We start from the raw sequence: 23,398 nt of genomic DNA, 5'->3' as shown, positions 1-23,398 counted from the left end.
GTTATTAGTTATATTTGTCAGATTCCTTGACAAGAATGGTTGTAAAGGGGTACACACTCTTAGAACAAATGTGTTAAAAACAACTCCTTTTGTTTTTCTACAAATCACTGAGTGCAATAAAGAACAACACATTTTGTATTAATTTTAACACAGGCACTGTTTTGGGGCATCAGTGGAAACAGCTAAAGTCTTAACCCAAACCCACACATATAAACTTAAAATTCATTGTAAAGGGTTAAATAACAGTGCCCTAGAACAAATCACCTACCCACAAGTAGCAAATTACAGTCTTGTACCCCATCACATTTTTATTTATATGTAGTAGAAAGTGACATCATACAATAAAATAAATTGTGATTAGGGACACGTTTGTAACTTACAATTCACAGAGGTAAATGTTTTGATTCTATAGTTTACAAAAACAAAGAAAACCACAATGAAAACAGAAAAAAATGCATTTTATACACTTGTATATGAAGTCAAGTAGTTAATGTATTTAATGAAATATTTGCAACTGATTGATGGTCTTAATTCTATTTTAAAACAGCTGTGTCCTCTGGTGTAGAAACAGTACACATGCTTGTGGGATTTATTTTAAAAGCATTACTTCCCATATGCTTTGTCACTTCCTGTGATAAAATTGTATTTAGTACTGTATACGGTACTGTAGTATTGTAAAGAATAGGTTTTAGACTGACTTGTATCTTGAAATTCCATTTTTGTGTCAATTTTAATTCTTGACTAAATTCATATTAGATCATATTTTTTGTTCCCCCCACCACCACCAAAGAAAAAAGAAAAAAAAATAGTGCTGATCATGAGGACTCAGACAAACATTAAACAGGATGAAATGTGATACAGACAGCCCGACCCCAACATATGATCGAATATGTATCAAAGCAAAGAAATATAACGGAAACGTGATTGTATCATAATGCTTAGTCGCCCTCAGACTCAGACACAATAAGCTCTGGCTAAATATCAATTTCAAGCAGTCATCCTAAAATGAATGTACACTAATGAAAACGATGCTTCTAGGCAATGATCAGCTTTAGAAATAACAGATATGTACTACAATCCTGCACACACACGGTACGAAGAGTCGCTGCTGTTTATGCCAATAGCAGGGAGCATTATCAGGTCCACTTATATGAGTATAATTACCCATTATATTACGGGAACCTGCTATTTGAATCATTCTATATATTTTGTTTTGTCATGCATTTCTTATTTTAATGTTAAGAACCACACATTCCCCTTTACACTTGTTAATATCAGCCAAATTGTACTGTTCTACTACTTATACACCGTGCTGTTGAAGATGGATGGATGGATGATAATAATAATAATAATAATAATAATAATAATAATAATAATAATAATAATAATAATTAACACCAATACTTTTTTCCCACCATTCTGTCGACAAAAGATGGATAAAAAAAGCTAATCAAACCGGCCAATCGACTCCGGGGCGACAGATCATGCTCGGAGGGGCGTGTCCGCGCTTCTACGTCACAGCGAGTGTTCCAGTAGCCGGAAGTGCAGGTGCACCGCTGTGTGTGCGCAGAGAGAGAGAGAGAGAGAGAGAGAGAGAGAGTCACAAAAACAAAACACCATATAACGGCAACTACAGTTATCCAGGACGGGACGGCGCCATGGCGCTAAACAAGAACAACTCGGATTGTGGGGGCTTGATTATCAACAACAGTGAGAGGTAACGACACCCGCACGCAGCGTCAGCGACGGGACTGAGTTTAGATCCGCATCACACAGATCACCCGCTGGTTTAAACGAGCAGTCTGCTGCGTGTGATCGGTGCCCGGCCAAGCTGTGATCTGCATATTACGACGTTGCGCTGCCAGAATACGTGTCATTTAGTGCATCTGCTGGTGATCGGGGCCTTCGGGTGTCAATGCACACGCTGCTTGTTTTTATTTTGATCGGGGAGTTGGGGGGGGTCTGAGCCAGTATTGATCTGTGCGCGGGGGATGCTGGGTAAACCCATGATGGTAATCTGCTTACTTTAACTACACTTAGAGCCTGATTTAGTGAAGACTATGTTGGTGTCGTAATGGATAACTGGGAATGATGAAAGACTGAGGCTAGACTTCAACACAGAACAGTTGAGAACTCCCTGTAACTAACTCACATGCCAGTACAGTAGTTATTATTGTATGATTAGAAACGCCCTCAGAGATGTTTATAGCATGTGAGGGCTATATATTAGCTAACTATAGTTCAAACATTCAGTTTTTAAATTTCAGTAGTACTGTGTTGTTTGTCAATATATTACCTATCGATTCTGTATTCGGAAGGTATAACTGACAGCAACCTAATGTGATGGTGTAAAATAATATGATCACGAAACAGCATCATTTATTAGCTTAGTCGTCTCTAAGAACAAATCCCACACAGATGTTTCTAACAATCCCCTTTAATTATACAACCGATTTAACCAGAAGTTTCCAGTCTATTATGTATAATACTGATGACACATTTAAAGGACCCATTTCGCACTGATGCCACTGAATCATGCTAAACAACATTTTAAAATATAACAAACACAGCGTCGCCTGACCTGCATAACAACATCCTATACATTACAATTCACAGATTGAGAATTAAGAAATCAAATGCCATCCGATCACGTCAATAAAGTGGTATGATGGGAAGAGTTGTAGCTCTATATAAAGGTGGGTCTCAAAGTATCATTCTTTGTGATGGGTAACTGTTTAGACAGTTATTTAATATTTGCAGTTGTGCTTTTGAATATGAGTTCCTTGAAATAATTCTGCCTACTCAAATAAATAAATATGGGAGCACTGACAACACATTTTGTATTTTTTTTAGAAAGTTGTGCTGAAAGTGTGGTAGGGGAGAGGTTGGCAACTATGGTACCTACCCTGCTGTTTTCTTGTTTGCAGCATCCTGATGACATATGACAACGTGGAGCTGTCATTCACTGATGCAGAGACTCTGCCAGAAGCTTTCAGGAAAAGTAAGAAAGGCAGTGTCTACATGACTCCTTTCAGGGTGAGTAAGAGAGACAAGGCAGGACAGGCCAAACAAGCGTCCTGCTTTTGGCTGTTGTAGTGGATTTATTCTCCGTTATCCAAAGAGACTCAGGATTCAGGTTGATTATCAGCTCCGGATATTTCATTCAATGCTTGGGAAGGGAAGAGCCACGTATCACTCATGAAGCAATAAAGCCACTCTTAAAGAAATGGCAGATGCACACTGAAATGTATACATGCATCATTCGTAGGTGTATTGATTGGGAGGGCACACAGTGTACTTGGTGAGACCTGGGAATGTCTAATATTGGTGTAAGGGGAGAAGGAACTTAGAAAAGTATGGACTTTGTTGTGCATTTTCTGAAGCAGACATCACATTCCTATCATGTGGATCACATGCCTTTAGTTTTGCAAACCTGGCCCCCTAACCTGTCTGCTAACAAGAGCCGTTGTGTCCAGTGTGTCTTTTTGGAAAGGTCATTTTGCCCTCTTCAGTGTCAAGTTGTATTTTAATTACAAGAGGTCTACTATTTTGAGCTGGTTCCATTTCCTCATTTAAATAAAAAAAAAAAAAAAAATATATATATATATATATATATATATATATATATATGATTACAACTTAAGTGAGCTCTGCAGAAATTATCCAGAAATCTAATATTCAGTTTTTGAAACCCTGCAACGTAAGTATTCAGAGCCCTACAATATTGTACTGAGGACTGAAAAAATATTAGAATAATCACTATTTCAACATTTTCAATGTTCCATAAACACTTCACTGCCTGGGGAATCTCAGTGCCTGTTGTGACCCTCAAGGCCTTGAATTATGCTTAAGGCCAAGCAATCACATTAATCCTTCAGGCTGTTCACTGTGGGTGATATGCAGTCCTTCTGCATGACCTTATTTTGTAGACCAGACTCATTATAAAGATGTAAAGTCACCTCATGACCAGAAGAAATAGGATGCAGCCTTCATTCACTACACTAGGTATGTGATTAACATGAATTAAATACAGGACAAATTAACTATTAATTTTGTTGTAGGTCATCTTCCTGACCAAAGGCAAGGACTCCATGACGTCTTTCATGATGCCCTTCTACCTGATGAAAGGCTGTGAGGTGAAGCAGCCAGTCCTTGGGGCCAACTACATCAAGGGAACTGTGACTGCTGAAGCCGGAGGTACGGCATCTTCCTGCTGTCTGTCTGGTCATCATAGTAGATATCATGGGTCTTCTAAAGCCCATATGATGAATTTTTACACAGCGGTTCTGGCCAGCATTGACCATGATTTCTGCGAGGTGTCTGTTGCGAAGAAGAGGCCATTATGATTGAAAAGAATATTGCACTCTGATCTATATCTAATAATAAAATATTTTTTGCATTGCATATGTACTGAATTAATATTTCACATAGGCTTGGTGTTATTAGGGATTTTGTTCACAGACCATTAAGCAGGATTTTACAACACGTGGCATCTTTTTTGCAGGGGGCTGGGAAGGTGTTGCAAACTTCAAACTTGTGTTTAATTCTGGAGGCGCAATTGAGTTTGGGCAGTACATGCTCCAGGTGGCATCACAAGGTAGGAGAGCCATTATTTCCTCTTTCGGTGAGTGACGGATTGGGTCTCTTGTGTCAGGCAAGGATGATGACACCTACTTCCCCCCCCGTCTCTTCCAGCTTCCAGAGGGCAGCCCGTGATTGGTGCTTATGGGTGCCCCTATATGGCCAATGGAGCCTTTGCCTACCAGCCCCCCCCTGCCAACGGGATGTATGGTGGACCTCCACCAGGCTATACCTACCCACCTCCACCAGCACCAGGTCAGTGCTCCAACATCTCGAGGGTGTAGCAAGAGCGGGACAGTTCTTTGACAGAAACAGTGATATACCTTGTTTAAACTATGGGAATGAAAACATAGTTTAATTTTACGGAAGTGTTACGTGTTGTATTGTGAATGTTTGTCTTTATAGATTAGCAATGTGTTTATATCTCTCTCTGATCAGATCTCTCTTTTTTTGTCCCCCCCCTTATTAGCTGGGTTTTATCCTGGTCCTCCTAATTTTGACAATGCTGCAGCTTACATGCCACCCCCTCCCTATTCCGAACCAATGGACCAACCTTCTCTGGACCCAAGCCTGCCTAACACTACAGCAGGTAGCAGGAAGAACAATGTCCATTGTGGAAATGGGGGTGTGGGGTGGGGGGTATTAATATGCAGCTTGGGTTAAAATATGCATTTAATCACATGTGGTGTTCAGTTATTTTGCTTTTAATTTCTTAGATTTGCTGTACCTTTTGCATGAATATATTTTGATGTAGCTTCCTATGAACAACTGCAATGTGTTACTGCACCTTACATATGTAGACAGTATATTATTTACATATTTTGTTAGTCAAAAAATCTGTAATCTTGAGCACAATCATGAAGGTATCTTCAAATAGCAGTACCAATTTTTAAAACCAATGTTATTAGAGAACTTGCTACCCTACTAATTCTACTTAATTATAGATTTTAGTTAATTTGTATCTGAAACTTAATCTTGATTGCTCTCTTATCTTCCAATACAGTGTATAATTTGACTTTATTATTGCAACACACTGATTTTGTGCCATATTGTCACTCATGTAGGCTAATGCATCCTTGGCTTTCTTGTCATTCACGCAGCACAAGCTAAAGCAGCAGAGGCAGCAGCGAGCGGGACCTACTCCTCTCCTGGGCCCCACGTCTACATGCCCCAGGTGAGCACTGCCACCATTTCTGGTTTCCTTTTGCATCTACAAATCTAATTATATCTCTTTCTTGCTCTCTCTGAACAACATGGTTAGACTTTGTCCAAGTAATGTGGCTACAGTCGGTTGTATTGTTATGCTTGGGTATAAAAGTTAAATATTGGGCAGACTTCTTACCTGTTACAGCAAACATGCTTACTTTGCAAGCATTTTATGAGGATTAAAGAATATATATTTCTTCAAAATATTACATCGAGTTTTGTTCCAAATAATCTCCTTGTACATATTTTACATGTTACTAATTGTCCCCAGCCAACTTGGTAATTTGGTATGGCAGCATTTCTAAAACTTTTTTTTTTTTAATTCATATCCTGTTAATTTGGATTTAAATATTTAAAGTCAAACAAAGTGAGATGCATGACGTGACAATGATTGACCAGTAATTAGCGGAGCAGTTACCTTTAAATTACATGAAACTGGCTAGAGAGCAGGCAAGGTACTACAGGGATCTTACCCAACACTCTATAGCTGCCGAAGGATAAAAGACTGCAATTTGCAAGATTTGGTCATCAGTGCTTTCCTTTCATAGCTGTACGAGTTAATCATATCATTACAGCTTCTGTTTTTGTGTGTGTACCTACTCCCCCTTTAACTTTCTTGATTAAAATGGGTACATTTGTTGATTGCGAAATGACACAAATTAGTAATGCATGTAATTACCATTATGCACTGTCTAAATGAAATTTAGTAGTGGGGGAGAGCAGCAGAGGTTGATGGGTAACATTTGTCAGTGCTTCTACCAATCTTTATTTCATTGAAGCTTGCTTAATCAAGTATTGCAAAGATCAGTCGCTACACTGTTGTCACTGGACTATTAACCACAAAACTGTGCTTCAGTGGGTTCTAGTCATTTTCGTTATTTGGTAGATGATGAAATGTCACATCCTGAAAAACGGAACATTTAGTCCTTTGGTGAAGGTTTCACTTTGAATTGTTAAAAGTTTGAAATATATACAGTGAGGGAAAAAAGTATTTGATCCCCTGCTGATTTTGTATGTTTGACTACTGACAAAGAAATGATCAGTCTATAATTTTAATGGTAGGTGTATTTTAACAGTGAGAGACAGAATAACAACAACAAAATCCAGAAAAACGCATTTCAAAAACTATATAAATTGATTTGCATGTTAATGAGGGAAATAAGTATTTGATCCCCTATCAATCAGCAAGATTTCTGGCTCCCAGGTGTCTTTTATACAGGTAACGAGCTGAGATTAGGAGCACTCTCTTAAAGGGAGTGCTCCTAATCTCAGCTCGTTACCTGTATAAAAGACACCTGTCCACAGAAGCAATCAATCAATCAGATTCCAAACTCTCCACCATGGCCAAGACCAAAGAGCTGTCCAAGGATGTCAGGGACAAGATTGTAGACCTACACAAGGCTGGAATGGGCTACAAGACCATCGCCAAGCAGCTTGGTGAGAAGGTGACAACAGTTGGTGCGATTATTCGCAAATGGAAGAAACACAAAATAACTGTCAGTCTCCCGCATGCACCGCATCAAAGGGACGATGGACGGGGCCATGTACTGTCAAATCTTGGGTGAGAACCTCCTTCCCTCAGCCAGGGCATTGAAAATGGGTCGTGGATGGGTATTCCAGCATGACAATGACCCAAAACACACAGCCAAGGCAACAAAGGAGTGGCTCAAGAAGAAGCACATTAAGGTCCTGGAGTGGCCTAGCCAGTCTCCAGACCTTAATCCCATAGAAAATCTGTGGAGGGAGCTGAAGGTTCGAGTTGCCAAACATCAGCCTCGAAACCTTAATGACTTGGAGAGGATCTGCAAAGAGGAGTGGGACAAAATCCCTCCTGAGATGTGTGCAAACCTGGTGGCCAACTACAAGAAACGTCTGACCTCTGTGATTGCCAACAAGGGTTTTGCCACCAAGTACTAAGTCGAAGGGGTCAAATACTTATTTCCCTCATTAACATGCAAATCAATATATAACTTTTTTGAAATGCGTTTTTCTGGAATTTTTGTTGTTATTCTGTCTCTCACTGTTAAAATACACCTACCATTAAAATTATAGACTGATCATTTCTTCGTCAGTGGGCAAACATACAAAATCAGCAGGGGATCAAATACTTTTTTCCCTCACTGTATATAATTGAACAGAAAGACCACAGATATTTAAAGTATACATACATACCAACACATGAGGACATATTAAAAAATCCTCAGGCCTGGAGAATATAGACAGCAGTGTAGGGCTTGGCTGAAGTCCAATACAAACCCCAGATAAGGATTCAACTAAGACAGGGCCCAGGCCTAGACAGAGAGAGCACCGGAGCTGGACATTTAGAGCAGAAGAACATAAATAATGTATTGAAGGGTGTGAATACTGAATCCCTGTTTGTTGGGGATACTACTAATAAAACTGAACACTTATAAATATTGGAGCCACTGGATTGGAATGGGCAATGAATATTGATGGGTATTTGATCTTTTTCTTTCTTTCCAATTCATAGGACAAGCCTCCTCCCTACTCCCCACCAGAGGACAAGAAATCCCAGTAGAAGTTGCTGGTCGTCACCCACCGGTCAACCCCATCACCCCCGCCGCCCCGCACCTCCGTTTGCTTTCCCCCCCTCTTGTCCTGCCTGCCTGACAGGAATCCTGTGGCTCTCCCTCCACACCCTTTCCGTTAGGACTCAACTGTATAGTACTACTTGGAATGCACCCCCCCCTTAAATCACACACACACACACACACACACACACACACACACACACAACACCACTTGGATTACTTGCTCTTTGGTGAAGGGAGAGTTGGTTACATTAGTTTGAGGTTATAAGCAAGTGAACTCTGTTCAGGCCAGGGGTGTCAAGGTTCAGATCTTGATTTGGCTGGTGACTTCAATGTCATCGATCCACATCTCTGTATTTCTAACTTGCAGCACTGAACTACCCGGAGCAACTGGATACAGATTGAATGCTATTCCAGATTTCCTTGTGCTTTCCTATTGGCAAGGCCCTGCAAATTTAACAGTGGAAACCAGTTTGTAATCAAATTATTCCTACTAAGTGAATCAATCATTTAACTTCTCGTGTCACATAACAATACAGCTACTAGCTAAATGTAAACTATAATAATACAAAAGAAAATGGTGACAATGATTATCTTAACTACAATAAACATTTAATATTTTAAAAAAGACTGAAGCTTGAGCAAATTGTCCCATCAATAAATGCAGAAATACATTTTTAAAAACTTCAATTTGATATCCTAATTAATTTGACAGGATTCTGTGTGGAAAACAAAGCAGTAGGTATTTTCATACAAAAATGCTGGTCTACCATCTGTGTTTTTATTATTGTTCTTATTGTCAATCTGCAAATAAGCTGTATGGCATCATGCTTCAGGATAACAATGTACTTTTATTATTAGAGAGTATCTTATTATACATCAGTAGCTGGTGTGCTGATTATTCATTGGAATAGTTTGATTGATTGCTTGAGGGCTTTTGAATGGAAATCTCGTCATCATCTCATACAGAAGGATAGTGTACAATAAGACACAAATACAGGGTATAAGACTAATAGTAATTATTCCCTGCATTTTGTGTTATGACTTGGTCGAAGATAGCTTGTTTTTTTTTTTAGCTAGTATCAAGGGGTATATATAAAAATATAATTAAACATTTAGTTTGTTGAGTAAAATTTGATTTTGATTGGTGATTGCCCTAAAAGGTTTGGCAAATCTCTACCCCCCCCCCCCCCCCCCATTTAGATTGCCTCATAGGGCAGACTGATCGAGATACTTTAAATGGTGGCAATGTGAAACCAAGGCTGTTAGCTCACAGCCCCTATTTCCATTTTTTTCTATTTGTATCCTTTAAAAATAATAATAATAATAATAATAATAATAATAATTATAATGCCTCCTAACAATGGACAACTCTGTCCATGCAGTATTAATGGATGGTACAAAGGCACTTTGAAACTTCTCAGCACTGCACCTTATACTGTCTTTACCTTTGGCTTTCTCTTTCTGTGGCACAAGGCAGATTGCTTTCATTGTTCGCAAAGCTTGCACTTTCAAAATGGCAATGCATTGTGCCCCCCCTCTTTCTCTTCCTTATGTATAATAAGTAAAACACTTTATTTAAAAAACAAACACTAATTTATGCATTAATTTAAGAGAAAAAGGCATGGTTTATTGTATGTGACATCTGAACTGTGAATTAACTTTTAATAAATTTAATTTGTGTGAACAAATAATTGTTTTTAATGTATTTGTTATAAGTCATCGTTACCACTTCTACCATTGTAGGACATATGACTTTGCTTTGCAAGGTGGAGCAAGTTGTTGTCTACATTTCCAATGGACCTGTCTTGGATATTAGTTGATTATCATTGGACAGTTATCTTCAGGAGCCAGGTGTGCACTCCTGTTCCCATTTGCTTTGGATCCAAACCACCCAGCATTTCAGTCCTGCCCCCTCCCTTATAATTTTGTATATATCAGTAGAGAAATAAACTGCAATCATCGGTTAAACATTTTAGTTATTCATGATAGTTCCAGAGATCATATAATAACTGTGACTGCCTACTTACATTAAGGCACACCCAAAGATAATATATTGTAAATAATTTCAGCCCAAAATATAGAATGTTATGTAAACAGGAATTTATGTTTGTGTATATATTTACAAATAAAATGAGAATACAAAAAATGTACAGGACAATTAATATAATACTGATATCATAACATCAATGCTGTAACATATATTTCAAAGATGATAATAAATGCATGGTTTTTCCACAAGCATCATGTACAGTGTTATGAAAGAAATTTAAGCATCATTTGGTTAACCTTGCCTTGTCAGAGATTGATGATGTTCTGTAAAAACGTGCCATAAGAAGAAACACTTCTTACATCATCTACAGATGAATTACACATATTTTAGCCTATGCAAAATAATTTCAAACTTTGCACATCTGTAAACAGTTTCAATAGGTTATTTATTTCTTCACATAATGTATATTTTTCTTTAATAATAATTTTCTGCTTGAGCATGAGCCTACATATTTTCGCTTGCAACCAAGAATGTGGGCAAGTCAAATTAATTACTTTGAAGAAGTTAGCTTTATGCCTTATGTAATTGCATTGCATTGATCTGAGACAAACCCAGTCACATTGGTAACAATAATGTCAAATGTGTTTAAAGGCCGTGCCTCCAATGTAATTCAGTGCAGATTAACTGCATCAGCTAACATTACTGTCAGTTTAGACAGTTCTTTGAGAACAAACAAAACTAAATGTTGCAAAACATACTGATCTTCTGCATTTTTAGATTAGTCAGTAACTACAGGTACACTGCCAGACATCTTTACCAGTTGTCATCTTGTGCAAATCATATCTAAAAACAAAAATAACATCCGAGTTCATAATTTTATTTTACCAGAGGAGGTAGTTCAATCTTGCTGTCAATCTCAGCATTTTTTCCACAGTTTTTTCTGTTGATTGGTCTATTGTTAACTTTTGATTGTGGCCAAAAAAATAAACTACAAGTTTATTAATAACCTGCCCATCCATGTACAGAAAACCAGGTGTATATGTTACCTGCATTAGCTCAATTTTGATCGCAATGTTTTTGTTTAGGTCTCAATTTTCAAAACATCAATTTATTAAACTATAATTTATACTAATAGCATTTTTAAAGAGTTTTGATTTTTCGAATTAGTCAAAATTCAATTGCTTGATTGTTTTAATGTGAATTGAATTACAATAAATTAGGAGGCTGGAGGGACATCTAGGGCATTTAATTCAATTAGGAGTAGAATAAAACTCATCAAGTATTTGAAATAGCTAGACAAAGTGCACTAAGGAACCCCCCAAAAATGGTTTACATGTTTTGCAATCATATCCACTCTTTCAAGTGGAGTATATTGCCCAAAGGGGGAGGGGCCTATGTAATTACCATGGGACCTCTGTGAACATATTAGTCTAGCAAATCTGCCTATAGGCTACTGTACACTGTGACCTTTGTCTCTGCTCCGGGCCTCATTATGAATGGGGTCCTTGTTGGTTCCTGCCCCCATTTTTGTTTTCTAATTTATTTTTGAGTACTGTCCATTACCAGTTCCTGCTCCTGGTTTGCTGTTCGGGGTGGATGGCAGGTCTCTGTGTTTCCTGCCTCCTCTCATTTCCCTTATCTCCCAGTAGAGTGTGTCCTCTGCCCCTGCTGCTGGTTTGAGTGTTGTTTTCATTTACAGGTAGAGCTTGACCATTGGCTTTGCTGTGATTGGTGTGCAGGTCCCTGTTGGTTCCCTGCCTCCCATTTTTAATTATTCTAATCATTATTTAGTTCTTGTTGAGCCTTTCCTGTTAGCAGGCTGTGGCCTCATGCCAGACTTCCTTACCAGTTCACTGCTGGACTCACTCAAGATGGGTATATGGTAAACCCTCCCCTTTGGCAGTTATATACTCCTACTAACACGCGAGTACATTTTGGTGAGCGCACTAGTTATGCTTTATGATTGCACTTCTGTAGCCGTAAACATTACAATGGGAATATAGATATTTTACACCATTAAAAGGACACTTAGTTGTAAAGAGATCCTATTATCACTTAGCATCTGTAGCTTTCATGCCAGTTTATCCAGTTGTAACATATTTTAGACTTGTTTTAAGCTTAGTAATGGAAGATTTTATTTTTAAATACTAGCTACATTTTTTCAATGTTTTCTTTTTAATTCTGAAAAAGCTAGGGAGCCACATAAAGTGACATTCAGTCCAACTGGAAAAAGATAGCAGTGCCAGCATAGCAAAAATACATCTGCGATCAGCCAGCATTCAAACCCAGTGTGTAAGCATTCTGGAGAGATAAGAGTTCAAAAGGTACTCACTTTAATATCCCAAGGCCCTGTAACAATAAGGCAAAAAACAGGCCTCTCAGAGGAGTGCCAGCAGGCCCTGTGATTAGGGTGGGCACAATGTAATACTCACTTCCTCTCCAATAAAGAAAGCTGGGTACAGCTCCTGGGAGAAGGCACAATGAAAGGTGTGCAGACGGGTGTGGCCATCACCGTAGTAGGTGAGTGTGCCAGCCTGCCAATCCAGAAGCATACCAATCCTCTTGTACTGTGCCTTCCCTGTGACCACCTCCTTCTTGCCAGCATGCCAAGCACAGAGCTGCCTCTCAAACAGCTGCAGACTCCAAGAGACCTTGTTCATACCCAGAATGGAGCTCTTGCTCTTCTCCTTCCTTGGAATGGAGCTGTAGGTCACCCCTAGGTAGGCCCAGTATCTGGAGACCTCTACTTCCCAGTAGTGCTGCCCATCCCGCAGCCCCTCGGCACACAGCACCTGCCACATGTGCTCAAAACGTGCCTCGTGGGGGGGGTAGTTCTGAACGCCTGTAGTCACATGTTCTGCTTTGCGTTTCCCCAGTGACACTTTGATGTTGACATTGGCGGTGTTGAGATCGAACAACAGATTTCGGTAATCTACAGTGGAGATAATGGTGGCTTTACAATAGCGTCTGACACCTCTGCCCATTGTTAAAAATTCATTAATTCACTTAAACTTAATTCTACGCAAGATCAGATTGCTTAATTGAAATTTGGTGTTCTTTACACTACAGGCCAAAAGACTGAAAAGGATGAGAACACAATATTTTTGGTGTCTTCTTATCTACCTGGATTAATATCTTTGTGTCTGATTTCTCAGTTTTTTAAATCCGCTATAGACACTATATCTTAGGATGATTGTTTTTAAAAATAATAAAGTGTGAAGAAAAATATTAGTCATATAGCAAGTACAGAGAACAACCAACACTTTTGTACTCTCCCATAGTCAGAGGTTACATGTTATATGCTTTCAAGATTTCCGAATAAACTGAGAATGTTCCTTCAGTTGCATTCTTAAACGTATTTCTATATATGCACTTTAATGTTCCACCCAGCAGTTGGATTTCCTGTTTTACATTTCAGAGCACTTGAGACTAACTTGAAAGTTATAATTGAAGTGTTTACAATAACACTTACGTGCATGGTGGCTTTTCACAGAGAGTGGGTTAGCAGGTGCAGTAGTGTTTGGGACGACATACTCTGGAGTCTGTTTATCCTCAGGAGAATCTGATACCATGCAAAAAGAGAGAGGGAGGGAGAGTGGCCACATTTAAATCATAGGAGGGTGAAATTAAAGAGTTTATAGCAGGGCCCTCAATATGAGTCCCTGGAGGGCCACAGTGTCTTCTGCTTCTCAAGGCCTTATACATCATGCAGGGCCTGCCACAGATGACAGATGACAGTTGCACCATCAGGGAATATTGTGGAAAAAGTGCTATGTAATGCTAGTTTTAACCTCTTGAGGGTCAGTACCTTTTCTGTCCTGTGCACCAACTACACTAACGACCTTCTGCAAGTCCTCTGAAACCAGCTTGGAGATGTTGGATAGGACACCAGTCACCTTATGGAGTTTGTTTTGGAGATCGGAGGAGACATTTAGCGGCACTTTCTTCATCCGTGGCACTTGAATGACCTGGGTCTCCTGCAGAAGATCAGGTCAGAACTGAACATCATCAAAGTTACAGATTAAAAGGTGGAAGCTCAATAGATTCTTAACTTACCTGAAGAAAGTTAACATCTGGCAAAGTCTGAAGAGTCTCTATCTGCTCCTGTTTATTCCGAAGTTGCTCAGCTCTCTCCTCTAGTAATGCCAGCCTCTCCTCTGCCTCTGTCACCACGGACTGCCTCTCCTTGTCTATGGACAGCTGCACCGCCTCCTGCATCTCCATCATACTTTTCAGCAACTGGGTGAACTTTGTTTTCACCCATTCTGAGGACTGATCCAGTGAGACCTTAACAAGAGAAAAGAAAGAAGACATTGCAGGTCTTCAAAAGTGAAAAAATAAACACTCCCAAATGGATATGGATGCCCACAAATCTTAAAACGTTCCCCAGACAGTTGCAATACCTACACAGACTGTATAGGCCTATCCCCCCAATCTTAATGTGCTGAATTACCCAATGGATTTAAATGTGTCCCCTGTGAAAAAGCACTTTTACCTTGGTGTTGGCAATATTGTCCCTTAGTTCCACAATGCTCCTTGACGTATCATTGATTTGCTTGATTAGTTGTTTGTTCTTTTCATTGAGTTCTACCTGTAAAAGATTAATGGAGATATTAATACCCATATTTTGTGGTATTTTAATTACCACTGTTTAATTTGACATTCTTCTTAAGGAAGTGTTTCAAGGAAGGGCTTTAACTGAACAAGCTACGATTATTATTTATTAAATTATTTTCAAGAAGTAACATATCATTTCCTACACATGCACACAATTACAAGGGGTTAAACAATTATTTACATATGTCGCCACACATCACGTACAAAGAACAACATCTGTGTGATAGGTCTGCTCCCTGTCTGACAGTCTGACCCTCTCTTTGTGGCAGCTCCTCTGTCCACAACCCAATAGGAAATGGATCAGCAAGTTAAGAGAAATTACTTGTGTTTACCTTTCGGTCTTTCCTCTCATTCTCCACAGTCACACAGTCATGCTCTTTGCAATTCTGGATCATACACTCAGAGCATACGCACACTCTCTCTGTCCTACAGTAGACGTCCAGAGGTTTGCTGTGTTGGCGACATGTCCCAGCATCACCTTTGCTTTGCACAGAAGCAGGGGCCCAGTCGGAACTGTTGGAGGACTCCAGCAGAAAGGAAAGAGTAACATTTTTATTGAGTGGGGGCCTCTGGTCGAAACTCATCCGGCATGTAGGACAGTAGAAACCCTTCCCAGCTGCCTCTTCTGTGTCCCAGTGCAAATTGATGCATTTCTGACAGAAATTGTGCCCGCATGGTATGGTAACTGGGACTTTGAATTGGTCGAGGCAGATGATGCAACACAGATGCGTTTTATCCATCTTCGTCACCCAATGCTTCACACCTAAACCTTTGAAGATAGAAAAAGTCAGGATGCAAAACAAGGACATTTAGAACCACTGTGGGTAAAATATGTATGGAAAAAGCCTTGATAGCCAGATGCAAAAAATAACGGTCTGTAATCCCACTCATTTAAACCCATCTTTTAGGAAAGTCTTTGGTATTTCTGATGATATATGAATGTTCATTTTATGTGTCATAGGATTAAAGTACATGGTATCTATATCTGCCACAATCTACTCATATTTGGCCAGTGGGCTAAGGTTGCACAGCAGAAATACCTTCTTTCCTAACGTCTCTGCTTGTGCTGTCAATGGGGTTCATTCTACAATTGCAGCATACCTAAATTACTGTATATGTAAATAGTATAATTGTTTTATGCATAGACTTTTGCCAAAATGTAAATAAACGATTAATCTTCAGTGTGAGGTAATAACAGCCATTAAAGTAATAAAATGCATGAAAAAGCTACACTGAAATTATAACGTGTGTAATCTAAACATTTAATTATTTAACCTATTCAACATGTATAGTTGTTTATCCCTTACTTAAAAATCTGCCATTAAATTGAAAATATAACCTAGATTACGTTACAAAAATCCCACGAAATGACATGCTTTTACTTATTGTTATCGAAGTTGTATGCACACATATGACTGGTTTGACACCCACGTTAGCACAATGTAATTTTACGTGTGCTCCAGGTTATACAAATTATTAACATCAGTGAACCGTTAAAATGAACATTTAATCGACATTTCGATTAAACTGGGAAAAAAAAGTCAATTATACATGTTACGCTTACCCCTAACATCCCATTAAGGCAATGTCGCATATTTGTCTTCCGGGACTAGGTTGCTTGTGGCAAACCGGTGATCGCGTTCTTGTAGCGCAGATTTCCGCAGTTCTGCGCAGTACTGCATACTCTCCCCGATCCCATTGGTGGAGCTGCGCAGACCCGCGCAGAACTGCGGATTTGTGCACTACATGACGCGACCGCTGTGTTTTGGGGGCGGTTACTAGCGCTCTACGTAGTTGATGGGAAAAGTGAGGCTGAGTGTGTACTACGTCAGAGAGAAGATGGCGGCGCGCATGGTGTGGGGTGCTGTTGTAAGGACAGGTGTGGATTTGAGGCTCAGTCGGGCACTCGGAACCTCAGGTAAAGCAAGATTTTGCTGTCACTCACGCCTGTGTACACAACGAGCGCTACATAAACTAGAACTATTAAAAACTATTAATAGTCCGTAACTAAGTCAAGGTATCTTATATCTATATTTGATGTGTTTTCGTTCGATTAATCTGTCATAACCTTGGTAAGTGCTACACTCTGCTAACTACAAGTATTTATATGGGTGTGTGAGTTACAAAATTCATTATAAGTTGATTTCAGCATGGTTCCTGTGCAAGGCCAAGGATAAGCAGCTGTCTTTAATTGATTTGTGAAAGGTCAGTAAAAAGTCTGTCATTTGTGATGAATCTGACTCAAACCTCTCGACTGCCATCTCAGCTGCTGTGTGCCGACGGGCAGCCCCACTGGGACCGATGCCCAATGAGGATATTGATGTCACAGACCTGGACTCCTTGAAGAAGTACCGCAGCTGGACACGCTACATGAAGTTTGCAGAAGAGGCCAGCGGGAAGCCACAGTGGTGGAAAACGTACAGACAGCATGTCATCCAGGACGATGGTGAGGACACTGAGTGTCAGAATGGAGATTAGCGTCAGTGGCTAGACTGCCTGTCGTTCCCTCTCATTCTGCTGGAGGCTTGGGTTCACGTTGACATCCTGACACATGAGTGTGGGTGACTAATGCTAGGTTTCTCCACATCACCACACTGTTTTGGCTGTATTATTCAACAAGACGTGAGTTGGGGGATTGATGGACTGATATAGATACCAAATGAGAGGGTATTTTAGTCTGCATGACATGCTTCAGATTCAGTCTTTACAATTGGCCTGAGCTTTGTGAAGTAGATTTACTTCCAATAACAACAAGCTTGCATATACCTACCGACTTGAGTGTGAACCCAAACTTCGACAGATGAAAAGACTGTCAGGTCATGTTTGGAGGTATTGTGGAACACGCAAGTTTTTCTGTCCCAAAAGGTGCGGAGAAGATTGACATCGGCCTTCCTCAATTTCAACTTCCCCGAAGCCAGCAGCTGAGGAAGAGGAAGCGAGTGCTCAGAGAGAACCACAGGGACAGTGAACTGGAAAGAGAATCACGCCTGTACCGCTGTACGTAGAGTTCTGGCTCAGATTCTGTAAGAGATGCTGAGGTGACTTACTATTTTATGATACAGACTCATAGCTTTGTAGTTATTGTAGGGTGCTTTGTGATGTTACGATAACTGAGGCTGTGATTATATGTAAATATTTTGTGGAAATGTTATAAAAGGAAATGCCCAGTATATTTTCGCCATTTCAGAATGGCACATTTAAATGTCACAGAATAGCTGAAAAACATATACTGGTGCAGTTGATTGATCTCAAAGTGTGCATAGTCTCAAATGTGTTCAATTTTTATTCATTATTAGACAAAATAATTAGACTAAATATTTTTTGTGATCTGAAAACTTATCAGGATATTGTGATATTAGTTTGGAAATCTTAATAAAAACACTCTACTGAGAGGTTAAATTAAGATGCTGGTCACAAGTTGGTGTAGCCACACACACAATGTCAGATTGTTGTCCAAACACACACACACAAGTAGGGTGTTAGTAGTGGTCGTAATAGTGTTTAACAGTGCATACATGTCCTGATGGTAGCGTGTGTGACAATGACTGGTGGTTGTCATTTTAAAGTGCGGATCCCGCTGGATGAGGTGAAGGCAGACTGGGAGAGGATAAATGGGCCCTATCACTGTCAGAGGGTGGCCGAGCACTATGGCATCTACAGGGACCTCTTTCCAGGAGCCACCTTTGTGCCGAGGGTGGTGCTGCGTGTGTTGTACAGCCCAGATGGGAAGAGCAGTGCCCAGGTGCACTGTGGGAATGAGCTGACCCCCACTGAGGTATGTCACTCTCTAGGTCTTTTTATTTAAATTATTTGATTTGATTGTTTTATTGCATATTGGAGGAAAATGGTATTTCTAACTGTAAACATGCACCTGTTAAAATAAATGTTAACATATATAGTGTTACATTGAAAGTAAACAAAGCTATTCTCTTGTCAGTGTCTCATGCATTTATGCATTTAAGTTTCATGTATTTCAATTAAGATTGGTTGCACTTATATACACACCATACTCCACACTGTTAAGGGAATCCAAGTTTTTATTGTGAAAATCAATGATATATGAAAAATACCAAATTGAAATATCATAACTGGATAAGCCTCCACAACCCTGAGTTAATACTTGGTGGAAGCACCTTTTTTTTTTTAGAAATTACAGCTGTGAGTCTGTTGGGATAAGTCTCTACCAACTTTGCACACCTAGACTTACAAATATTTGATCACTGTTTTATTCAAAACTGTTCAAACTCTGTCAAGTTCCATGGGGAGCATTTTTATTATTTTTATGTAGTACATTCTATATTAGTGGTTGATAAAGACCTCTCTTAAATAATTGTATTATTATTATTATTACTGTTATATTTATTATAATAAATAACTTTCGTGATTGTGGTTTTAGGCCGGCAGCCCCCCGGAGGTGAAGTTCAGTGCAGAGGAGGGCTCTCTGTGGACCCTGCTGCTCACGAGTCCAGGTAGGGTTCCCTTCTGTCCACCCCTCTGCAGAGCTCTGCATCAGAGAATTCATCTAAAAGGAGTTTCATTATATGTTAGGTTTTAAGAAATGGATGTGTTTAGTAATAAATAAACCTTTTATTTTAAAGATAATCGACTGATTTTGTGTGTTGCAGGCTTTCTCTGTCAGATATACACACATGGACTGGGAGTGTCCATATTTTAATATTATCTTCGCTTTGTGTAGGTAATGCTATAACTTCAGGGTTCTGTTTCTCTGGTTTCACACAATGTCACCTGCTTTTATCCGCACACATCTATTTTCAGAATTTGACCTGAAAACCCCTTGAATCAGTGGTTAACAGAGGAGACGTGACACCAGTATATAAACTGAATTATGCTAGATATTAAAAATGTGGGTTATAATTATTACTCCTTTCCCCCTTCAGTGTTACAGTAATATAACTACATGTTTTAGCTGATTGAACCTGATTTATACCCCTGAAATTGTTTATGGCAATGCTGATGGTAAACAAATGTTACATTTTGGGTATTAGAACATTGTAAGCCTTCAATTTCTGTTGATTTGGAGAATGTTTAAGACAAAAGGTTTAGATGCAGCCTACTTAATATTTTCTCTATTTATATAAGAGAGCATGGTTGTTGTTTTATTTGTATTCTACCTGCAGTTATACCTGTTTATCTAGTTAAGAATTTGTTAGCCATCATAAATCCCAGAAAAATGACATAAAATGTAAAGTTAATGATTAAATATGTTATGATGCCAGTAATGTCCAGTAATGTACTTTTTGACAGATATGCTATTGACAATCTGTCATACAACTTTTGATTTTGATTTAACGTCATCAGAAAGATGGAGTTTGCTATTCAATGTTCATGCTTTGTGAAACATCATAGAGGTTATGATTAATTAATTACCAGTTAATAGGTATTTGTAACCTAGTGTAGCAGTTTTTTTTACTTTTGTTGTGCCCCTGACAAAATCTGAATAAAACCAGATTTCTACACACATTTTATTTTTTAATCAAATCAATTTTGAAAATCCATTTGATTTTTATTTAAAATTAAATTAAAAAAATAATTCACCCGAATTTGTAAAAAAACAAATCACCTGATAATCAGAACCCTTACTTATACTGCATATGCCCAGTTATACATTATAAAAATGGTTTTGTATGTAGATATGTCATATTTCCAATGCAGATGCTGTTTTATTAATTAAATGTACTTAAAGTGGTCATCATTGCCAGACATAATTAGTGCATATTTAGCTTGCTGAACGTCACTTTCTTGAGAAATCATTTGATTGGTTGACTGGAAACATCACTGCTGAGATCAATAACAATCTACTGATATCAAAAGAAAACAAATTTATTTTTGTCATTTTTGTCTTATGCTTTTAACAGATGAACATCTCAGAGACAACGAGTCAGAATATGTTCATTGGCTAGTGTGAGTATGTAGTGTGCTATGAATTTCGAGCTATTATGAGGTTAAATGTAAAGTCTCGGCAGACTGAATAACAAATTTAAAAAAACAATGCTGGGATCAGTTGTTTTGCTTCTTCCCTTGTTAAAGGGTGTTTAGAGGAGGAATTTTTAACCAACTAAGCTTTCCACTTTATTTGCCAATAACTGGAATGACAATAACTGGGTGTTTACTGGAATTAAAATGATTCTGATTTTAGGGTATTTAACACTCAAAGAGTACATCAAGCAAAGCATGGAGTGTTTGGATCCAATGACAATTTCTGCAAAAAAAACCTTGTCATAGTAATATCTGCTCCTCTTGTTTCAGTGGAAACATTCCAGGTAATGCTGTGCAATCTGGCGAGGAGGTCTGCCACTATCTCCCCCCCTTCCCTGCCAAAGGCACAGGATTCCACAGGTTCATATTCGTTTTGTTCAAGCAGGACGGCCCAGTCAATTTCAAGGACGATTACAGGCCCTCTCCGTGGTAAGCACAATGGACAGCATTTTTTAATAGAACCTTAAAGTCAGCTGACAATAAAGGAGCTCCTACAGTCATACCTCAAACAGATGAGTTGGATGTCTCGGGTGAGAAGGGTGACTTTTCCCTAATCAGGTGATATTTCCTTTCCAGTCACAGTCTCACAATGAGGACGTTCAGGACTGTGGATTTCTACAGGACACACCAGGATGCAATTACCCCTGCTGGACTCGCCTTCTTCCAGGCCCAGTGGGACATGTCTGTCACTCACACGTTCCACGAGCTACTGAGTGAGTTCAATACAGCGTAGTGTCAGTCATAATCGTTCTTGTTCAATGTTAATCCGATCCATCGAACCTAGATGTGGTCTGTCAGCTGGGTGGCACCAGCTGTGCTTTTCTACTAAAAGCATATACCTACCCAAAGGAATGTATACATTTTAATTAGGCTAACTACTTAAGTCTTACATAATAATGATCTTGCCTGGTGCAACCTGTGTAAATAGTAATAGTAATGTGTAAATTCAAATTTAATAAAGACTTGTGCTCTAACTATGTTACAATTTACGCATAGCTCATACAATCCAGTCCAGACAACTAACAACTTAGTAGTTGGGAGAAAGAGCTTGTAGGCAGTTTTTAAATTATTATTTATTTGGAATTGCATATTTGCTTTTTATCCTCCACAATTTTAAACTGATAATTATAAAATTAAGTAATTGAATTTACTGCTACGATCCATGTACCAGCACAGGAAACAAAAGGCATGCATCCTCCTAATCCGTTTGTTGTGAAGCCAGCTATGTGTTATTGAAGTCGCAAGCCAGAACGTGCAATAAGTGTTAAGGACTGAGGCAGGTCCTAGGAGCATGACCAGCCACAGGGGTATTGTTAATGGCTATTGAGCAACAAACAAAGTGACCTAACAACATCCCTGATTTGAAAAAGAATCAAGCAAGGTCATTAGCAATCATGTCATTTTTGGACAAGTTGGCAAAAAATAAAAAATAAAATAGAGTATGTTACATTGCTGTAAGAAAAGGATGTGCAATATACTGTGAATCTATTCAAATCTGCAGTGAATCAGCTTCATAAAGATGCACATTTAATGATTGTAGTAAATGTTAGTGGAACATTCTGCTTCAGTGTATATTCTATCAGTTTCAATAAAAAAAAAACATGCCTTTTCTTTTCAGATATGAAAGAGCCCATTTTTGAATTCGACAGACCGCCTGTTTACCACCCGCCCCAGAAGAAATACCCTCATGCTCAGCCTCTCAGATACCTGGAAAGATATAGAGAAAACCACAAGCCCACCTATGGCATCTACTGACAGTCCAGAGTGAATGGTTAGGACCTGCATTGCAGTTGTACAGTATTAAACTCCCCTAATTATCATTACTTTTCGTTTTTTGTTTTTTGTAATAAAATCACATCTGGAACAAACTTGGATTTCCATCCTATTCCATCAATTGCACACTTAACTTTACCAAAATAAACTTTAATACAATTTCAGCAACAGGGTTTTTGCTAACAAATTAGTATTCTATCTAATGACCTCTTCTACATTACAATCACACTTGTATGCACACTAGGGCATTGGTTAGTTGTACAACCCTATTACTGAAGTGCTAAAATAGAGATTGCTGTTTCTTCTGCAATTAGATAAGTCTAGGCTTCACATAAGTATGGCTTTTGAAGAAGGATCTTAAACGAGCACAGGCTGCTAAAATGTGAGGTTGACATTTCTATAGCTATTGCTGACCACTAGAAGGAGCAGTTCTCAATGTATTGTGAATGATGACTTGCCTGTTCTGGCAAACAAAACAGTGTAGCTTAGAGACTTCTGTAGTGAGAGTTTAATCCATTTGACAAAAGAAAACTGACCTTGGGAATATTTAAAGACATCTCTGCAGTAAATAAAGCTCTCTGAAACATTTGAAGCTATGAAACAAAAGCTCTTTGAACGGTCTATAATACTTAATACATAAATGTGTGTGTGTGTGTGTGTTATATATATATATATATAA

At 38.9% G+C, this 23,398-nt stretch overlaps 3 protein-coding genes across 4 annotated transcripts; 2 read left to right on the top strand and 1 right to left on the bottom strand.

Moving 5' to 3' along the window:
• The first annotated feature begins 1,533 nt into the window (after nt 1–1,533).
• Nucleotides 1,534–10,033, top strand: wbp2 (WW domain binding protein 2). Its single transcript, XM_066704890.1, has 8 exons — nt 1,534–1,717; nt 2,928–3,036; nt 4,062–4,197; nt 4,505–4,597; nt 4,696–4,836; nt 5,051–5,170; nt 5,682–5,755; nt 8,279–10,033. Exons 1-8 carry the CDS (start codon nt 1,659–1,661, stop codon nt 8,324–8,326), a joined length of 780 nt encoding a protein of 259 aa, XP_066560987.1. The 5' UTR covers nt 1,534–1,658; the 3' UTR covers nt 8,327–10,033.
• A 32-nt stretch (nt 10,034–10,065) lies between these two features.
• trim65 (tripartite motif containing 65) lies at nt 10,066–16,581 on the bottom strand. 2 transcript variants are annotated; one of them, XM_066704888.1, is made up of 7 exons: nt 16,514–16,581; nt 15,282–15,718; nt 14,828–14,923; nt 14,389–14,619; nt 14,141–14,309; nt 13,805–13,894; nt 10,066–13,264 (listed from the first exon to the last, which is right to left on the bottom strand). In XM_066704888.1, the coding sequence occupies exons 2-7, from the start codon at nt 15,687–15,689 to the stop codon at nt 12,738–12,740; spliced, it is 1,521 nt and encodes a 506-aa protein (XP_066560985.1). In that variant the 5' UTR covers nt 15,690–15,718; nt 16,514–16,581; the 3' UTR covers nt 10,066–12,737. The 2 variants fall into 2 exon arrangements, with proteins under 2 accessions (XP_066560985.1, XP_066560986.1); XM_066704889.1 differs by lacking the exon at nt 16,514–16,581 and having other exon boundaries at nt 15,428–15,611.
• A 174-nt stretch (nt 16,582–16,755) lies between these two features.
• Nucleotides 16,756–22,769, top strand: mrpl38 (mitochondrial ribosomal protein L38). The gene is made up of 9 exons (XM_066704887.1): nt 16,756–16,867; nt 17,216–17,395; nt 17,815–17,946; nt 18,516–18,724; nt 19,346–19,418; nt 20,826–20,871; nt 21,217–21,375; nt 21,523–21,659; nt 22,565–22,769. The coding sequence occupies exons 1-9, from the start codon at nt 16,789–16,791 to the stop codon at nt 22,699–22,701; spliced, it is 1,152 nt and encodes a 383-aa protein (XP_066560984.1). The 5' UTR covers nt 16,756–16,788; the 3' UTR covers nt 22,702–22,769.
• The last annotated feature ends 629 nt before the right edge of the window (nt 22,770–23,398 follow it).

Source organism: Amia ocellicauda, chromosome 5 (genome assembly GCF_036373705.1).
Source record: "Amia ocellicauda isolate fAmiCal2 chromosome 5, fAmiCal2.hap1, whole genome shotgun sequence".
Taxonomy (NCBI): domain Eukaryota; kingdom Metazoa; phylum Chordata; class Actinopteri; order Amiiformes; family Amiidae; genus Amia; species Amia ocellicauda.
Note: the sequence above shows the minus strand (reverse complement) of the source record. Positions and strands in the feature narration are given on the sequence as shown.

Bases quoted from the DNA above. Each gene is read 5' to 3' on its own strand.
- wbp2 (XM_066704890.1), top strand. From the start codon at position 1,659: ATGGCGCTAAACAAGAACAACTCGGATTGTGGGGGCTTGATTATCAAC. The intron at 4,837-5,050 runs GTCAGTGCTCCA...CCCCCTTATTAG, and splicing joins CCCACCTCCACCAGCACCAG to CTGGGTTTTATCCTGGTCCT. The intron at 5,756-8,278 runs GTGAGCACTGCC...TCCAATTCATAG, and splicing joins CCCACGTCTACATGCCCCAG to GACAAGCCTCCTCCCTACTC.
- trim65 (XM_066704888.1), bottom strand. From the start codon at position 15,689: ATGGATAAAACGCATCTGTGTTGCATCATCTGCCTCGACCAATTCAAA. The intron at 14,620-14,827 runs GTAAAAGTGCTT...TCTCTTGTTAAG, and splicing joins ACAATATTGCCAACACCAAG to GTCTCACTGGATCAGTCCTC. The intron at 14,310-14,388 runs GTAAGTTAAGAA...GATCTTCTGCAG, and splicing joins CAGATGTTAACTTTCTTCAG to GAGACCCAGGTCATTCAAGT.
- mrpl38 (XM_066704887.1), top strand. From the start codon at position 16,789: ATGGCGGCGCGCATGGTGTGGGGTGCTGTTGTAAGGACAGGTGTGGAT. The intron at 19,419-20,825 runs GTAGGGTTCCCT...TGCTTTTAACAG, and splicing joins CCTGCTGCTCACGAGTCCAG to ATGAACATCTCAGAGACAAC. The intron at 21,660-22,564 runs GTGAGTTCAATA...TTTTCTTTTCAG, and splicing joins CACGTTCCACGAGCTACTGA to ATATGAAAGAGCCCATTTTT.